General features: G+C 26.9%; 1 protein-coding gene across 1 annotated transcript in view; it reads left to right on the top strand.

The window, feature by feature from the left end:
• Positions 1 to 5,829: 5,829 nt before the first annotated feature.
• Positions 5,830 to 6,729, top strand: part of LOC106678031 (cuticle protein 7-like) — a 2,711-nt gene continuing 1,811 nt past the window's right edge. Inside the window, exon 1 of the mRNA XM_014416308.2 lies at positions 5,830 to 5,903. Coding sequence (XP_014271794.1) covers positions 5,895 to 5,903 — 9 coding nt within the window. The 5' untranslated portion in view covers positions 5,830 to 5,894. The remainder of the gene's footprint in view (positions 5,904 to 6,729) is intronic.

Here is a 6,729-nt window from a genome sequence, read left to right as displayed (position 1 = left end):
TACTGTGTATGCTTTGCATTTTGTACAAGTATTGGCACTTAAATAGTTCAATAATTCGTTTCAATACTTACTTTAACAATAAGCACTGGAATTGACATTACTTTTTAAATTCCAGTTGACGTTCAAACTCACTGAACGCTATAGATTGACGCTCAGGTCAGCTGGAGTTTTAAACAACTGAGAATCATGTAAAAAAAAAAATAGAAAAACGCAAAACTGGAAAAATACAGCTTTGATTTAACCTTGCAAAATCGGAACACAAATAAAAAAGAAAATTAATGGTCTGGACAGTTACATTTTCATAGCAACCTACCTGATCTAATTATGAAGGTAAAATACAAGTATTTGAAAATACAAACTATTTTGACTTATACTAGAAAATCGCGTTTGTAATTTTTGCACAGAAAGGGCCTTCTAAAATATCTTATTGGGAACAGCTATCAAAACCATGAAATATTGATATATTAAAAAATTGTCTTTACAATTGCAGCTATCTTTTTTTTTTTAGAGTGAGAGAAATACTTTATTCGTCTATGCTGCCCAAATACATCAGGTTGCTATCTCACACAGCATCCTTATCAATCCGTAATCGGACATATATAAATTAGATATAATTACATGGTATAATAAAATAGTAAAAACCAGTTTTTTTTTCCCTACAGTTTCCTTTTATTCAGAATTTCAGTTTATACGCCAAATACAAATATTTCAATTCATTCCTTTTTTTTCTTTCTCTATTCTGTTCCTTGAATTTCATCATTTCACAATTTTTAATTCACCCGATCAATAAATTTTTAATAACTCATTTTTGTATATATCTTCTTAGAGATTCATAAACAACTCAAAACTATTCTTCTAACAGTCCAACATTTATATTTATTTCGAGGTTTTTATTTGATTTCTTAGTAAATAACCGCTTGTTTAATATTTTTTTATTTTCCAAAATATTCCAATTTTCTTGTTCAAGATGTTTATCAAGAAATTGTCATTTTTTTTTTTTTTGTTTCTTTACTTTTTTTATTTACTATGTATCTTAATTTCTACCTGAAAAAATTATATATTTTATTTTTAGTAAATTGTATTTCAAATATTATTATTTTCATATATTTGAAACACACTAATATTTTTTTAGTTATTTATATATCAATTTTTGTTTTCTTTTTTACATTAATTTTTGATTTCTCGTTTCTTTTTTAGTTTGTTTTTCTTGTTTTTTACTTATATCTATTCTTTTTTTTTAATTTTACATAATACTCCAACCCCCTGTTATATCTCTAGACTACTACTGAGGTAAATAAATAAATAAAAATTGTACGTTGTAATAAAATTAATTACTAACATTTTTTTATATGTGTATTAGTAGTTTATTTTAGAATGTGTGTAGTTATATTCCATCATATTACACTTTACATCATATATGGAGTAAAAGCTGAGATGGCCTCAAAACTTGTCTGTCACGTGCCTTCAAAATTATACTTACGCCACTGCAACCAATAGCTAAATTTTTCGGGTATGGAGTATTTGAATCCAAGTAATTACCAAAATGACATTGGTTTCGCAAAGACTAATGCCCATGATTTCGCTTACTGAACTTGTATCATTATGGCTAATCCGTGTGTATTTCAGCCAATCCCGGTTAGTATTAGTTTTTCTTCGATTAACACATAGATGAATAGCGTATAATTTTATGATCTACTCAGTATACATTACATATCATGCACCCTGATCAAAATCCAGCCAAATCATTAGGAATTAATACCAGAGGCATAACCAAAAGTTGGGAAGTTTCACAAGCACCTATGCAAACGTAACATCTGGATATTTGTAAACTACAATTTTATAAATCTTGTTATTTTTATTTTAACTGATTTTGGTTGAAGTGAAAATTTTTAGAGGTGGCTCTAGGTCTCTAGAGTATGTAGTCTACAGAGTGAGTGTTAGAAAATCTAGATCATTATAGAAATTATAATGATATTTTTCAATTTATCATATTACTAATATTGGATTTTATCTATTTACAAAATTCCATTAAAGTTTACATTGTGTAAGCTATTTTATTGTGTCAATAAAAATATTTTATATCATGTACTTGTCTTACAAAATGGATAAGAAGAAAAATTGAACAGTATGGAAAAGTTTTTGGCCTGTACTTTAATTATCTAAGATTAAGGTAATACTACATGCTCTGAGATAAGTCATATCTCATACTGGTAAAGTCATGAGTTCTTTTTTTTTTTTAATTTATTGAATTTGAATAAATATTTAAAAGCAGGACGTAAATTTTAGTAAACTGTTATATTTTCGTTTCTGTCATACTTTTCTGAAAGAAAAATGTAAGGTTTGACAGCGAGATATACTATTAAAAGTGCTTTTCAGTTAACTGTTGAAATCTGACAGCCATTCCCCCAACTGAAACGTGCCGAATGGTATTGAGTAGAAAGTAAGACTATCGCCGACTTCAAAATGAACTTCATCATTTTACTGTAAGCCCTTCTTTAGATTAGCTTTATAATTCAATTTTGGCACGTTAATATTCATAAAGCTTATGAAGATATTACAACTTTATGATTATATAACAGTCAATGAAACGTAAAAATTAAATAAGAAAAAAAATTATAAACAATACATTTTTTTTAATTTATTTATTTAACGTGATTTACAACAGTACTAGTAATAAATACAATAAGTAAATATGTTGTATGCTTCAATTACACTTGAAAATCTTAGGAAGGAACCACCCATTGGTGGTACGTCAAGCATTAATTTAAATTAGAAGGTCCCGAGCCATCTTCTTTTCAGACACCTCGGAGGATTATCAGGGATTGTTAAAGACGAGAGATTAAGAATCAATGGGTTAGGGTGAGTAAGGAGTTTGGAATGAAAAGACGCATATCTGTTTTGGGCCAAATCTGCAACGACTGGGATGTTAAGGTGTTTGTGGGTGAGTTTATTTGTAACGTAATAAGGAGCAGCAATGATTTTGGATGGTAAAGATTGAATGCGGGAGGAATTTGATGGTTTGGTAGAGCCCCAGAGCTCAATTCCATAAGTTCAAATTGTTCTGATTATCGTAGTCTTGTTTGTGGTTTCAAGTAAGTCTCTTGTCAAGATGCAGTCCTAAGTATCGAATCTGTTCAACAGGCGTTAGTGGAGTATTTAGAAAGGATACTGTAGGACAGGAGGGTAGAGGTTAACGACGGAGAATGAAGGTGATCTGGTGGGATTTGTCAGGATTTATTTTGATTCTCCAGTTTGAAGAATGGTGTCAAACAATAAATGTAAAAATAACAGATAAAAAGAAAGAACATTAAAGAAAGTACAAAGTAGGAAATGGAAAAAGGGGGACAAGAATAAAATTAAGAATAAAGGAAGAAAATGAGTGAGGCTTTATTCTTCATTTTATTCTCACCCCCCTTTTTCTATCTCTTAGTTTCTACTTTCTTTTATATTCCTTTTTTATCTGTCATTATTTCCATTTTACATTTATCGTCTATAACTTTTTACGTTTCATTGACTCTCCTTTTAATTTTTCATTTATCCTTTTTACTTATGTTAAGTGTTTCTATCTTTATTAGCCCTGACGAAGCTCTGCAACGTAGGGCGAAACGTTGGTTCCATTAACATAGTTATTACTATTTGAGTTTTTATTTGACCGTACCCGAACCATCTTCCATTTATTATTAAACACGGTCAATCAGTGATATTCAAAAAATATCATAATATTAACATGGTTGAGGATTAATAATGAGCTTACAAATAGAAGTGGAAATCATGTGCCAACCAAAATACAACTAAATAAATAATAACATTAAACTGGTTGAGCTAGTAGTAAAGAATTAAAAGAAGTACCTTTATAAAAATAAAATAAACTAAAATATTACTAAAATAAATTCTTGTATGTTCATGTCGATCTTATCAATCAATGTTCTTACATGTTTATAAGATTAATAACTGTTAATGAAATGTTTGTCAGTTCTATTTTATTATATTTAAAAATATTTCATTTTAAAAATTTTTTTTTCATTTTCGCATGGCACTTTAATGGCATAAAATACTTATGTTGAAATGATATAATATTTTAATAGAATACTACAAACTTGCTAACGTAATTAGTGATAATGGTTGCGATTAAAAAAAAAACTTTAAAATTATATAAATAAATAATCAGTGCGCAATGAATAAATTTAAATACAGAATAAATTGTATTATTCAAGCTATTTATTTTACTGTCACCCGGACACTTTTAACAAAAGTTTTATAAATTTTTTGGTAAGAAACAGCAATTTTAACTGTTAAACTAGTCAGTCACAAGCAAATCTAACAATTTAATAACATTTGAAGTTAATAAATAATAATACACTTAATAAAAATTAACAATGATTTTTTTATTAAAATAAGTTGTGATTAGAACAGAATGACACATCATTTTTGCTCCCTAATATCCGGATATTTAATGGCAGAACTTTATCTTATTATTAGTCCAGATGTATTTTAATTTATTCAATTTTTATATAGGACAATTTTCGGTTGTTTCTAAATGAAGTAGTACTTAAATTTCTGAATATTTATTTATCATAAACATTTTTTTTAAATCATAAATAATAATTCCTTTAAAAACTAAATCTTTATTCTCATATCTAACATTGACTAACATAGAAAACTAATGAAATAAGAAAGGAATAAAGGAACAATATAATGTTTAATGAGAATCGATTAAATGGGGGGATGTCATCTAATTGATTCAGCTTTACTTAAAATATTTCTCTTTATAATGATGAGTCCAGATTTCTAGAAAATAATTATTTTTATTAAAATTTTCAGAGATTGTTCTAAAAATAACCAAAATCATACGTATCAATTAAGTAAATAGAACACTTTTAATATATTTTAGTCAGTGTAAGAAATGTATATTTGGAGTACACAACTTTAATCAGCAAAGGTTCATTGCAGTTAATTATATATTTATATTTTTATAACAAGAATAATCGAAAAGATTTTGATTAAGTATAATACTGGAGATTGTAGAACCATAGAAGAGAAGATTTGAACGTTATTTTTGTACAACTATAAAAAAAAGTCTGATTAAGAAATAATTTGAATTTTTTCTTTTTATCGTATATTTTTGTATAATTTCTATTATTTTTTGTGCTTTATCATAAATAATTTATTTATTTTTTATTCCAGCTATATTCATGAGTACATGTTTACAGTTATCGTTGTACATAATTGTGATAAATTAATCGTCATTATCTTATTATTTGTTGGTAGTGATTAATGTTAAGGTGTGATAGCTTTAGATTAAACATGATATTGTTCCTTTATTCCTTTCTTATCTTATCATTTTTCTATGTTAGCCAATTAGGAATGAAAATAAACTTTTAATTCTTAAAGGAATAATTATTTATGATCGATTTTAAAAATTTTTTATAAAATATTCAGAGAAGAAATTTAAGCATTACTTCATTTAGAAACAACCGAAAATTGTCCTATATAAAAATTGTACATATTAAAACACATCTGGACTAATAATAAGATCAATTTCTGCCATAAAATATAATATAAATATTTGAAATAAAGCTGAATCGATTATATGAGGGGGGGGTGTGAATAGAGTTGTACAACATAGGTAATTCTTAATAACAATGACTAATATACTTACAGATTACCTATATCAAGCATAGTTCTAATTTATTTAATTTCAGATATAGCTGAAAACTTCAAGAATATTTAGAAGATAAATGAAAAATAGATTTTTAAAAATTTACAAAGCTGTCAAGGCCAAAAGTCGGACTCCAAAAAGGTTTGTAATAGAAGCTAGGGGAGAGTGGGGTCGGCCGTATATATAGCCAGAAGGTTTTTCTAGAACCAACACATTCTCAACACTAGTCTTCACCATGATCAAGGTAAAGTTTCGGTTTTTTTTACTGCTATAATTTTTATAGTAATAATAATATCACAATAAAAATGCCGTCATTTTTCTATAAAGCTATAGTAATTAAATTAAAGGTATCAAATGGTAAAAATGCATCTGATAAATTCATTTACCATAGTCATATTCATTTTCAAAATTTTTATATTTATATTTCTTATTACTTGTGTTATATATTTAAATAATATTTAGCTGAAAGTGTTCAAGATATTTTTTCAATAATAATTCCTCAGAATATTTTATTCATTCTTTCGTGATTAATTCATCAAATTATTAAGCTATTTTCATGATCAATAAAATATTTTTTTTTCACTTTCAATTCCCTAATATGGAATATATTTACAATTAGGAGTTCAACCTAGTAACTGTTGCCATGTCGACGCAATTATTTAATTTTTTTTTTTATTTCACCTAACCAATATACGAGCCTTTCAGTTGACAGTATTATTAATTCCATGAAATGAATTTTAGTACTTTCAATATTGAGTTTACAACAATATACCATTGAATTAGCGTTTCATAATGCAAATTTAATAAAATATAATTTCTTCTTTATTAAATTCGTTTAGAATCTTGACTCGAATATATAAAGTTATATGTTCATTAAAAATCCTCAATCTTCTAAGTTTCACGCAACGTGTGAGTGGAACCATTGACAGCTAAAACAACAAAAATTAAATTTCTTTGCCACCGCGAGATTAGAAAATGAGTTCGGAGGTTCAGACATAAGCATTGGCCTCCTCCAATCCGCTTCTTTAAGAATTATAATTATAAAATATTAAAATGACGGTCTTAGATTA

Source organism: Halyomorpha halys, unplaced genomic scaffold (genome assembly GCF_000696795.3).
Source record: "Halyomorpha halys isolate HHAL.00 unplaced genomic scaffold, Hhal_1.1 Scaffold120.1, whole genome shotgun sequence".
NCBI classification, from domain to species: domain Eukaryota; kingdom Metazoa; phylum Arthropoda; class Insecta; order Hemiptera; family Pentatomidae; genus Halyomorpha; species Halyomorpha halys.
This window is presented reverse-complemented; position numbering and strand designations above follow the sequence as displayed.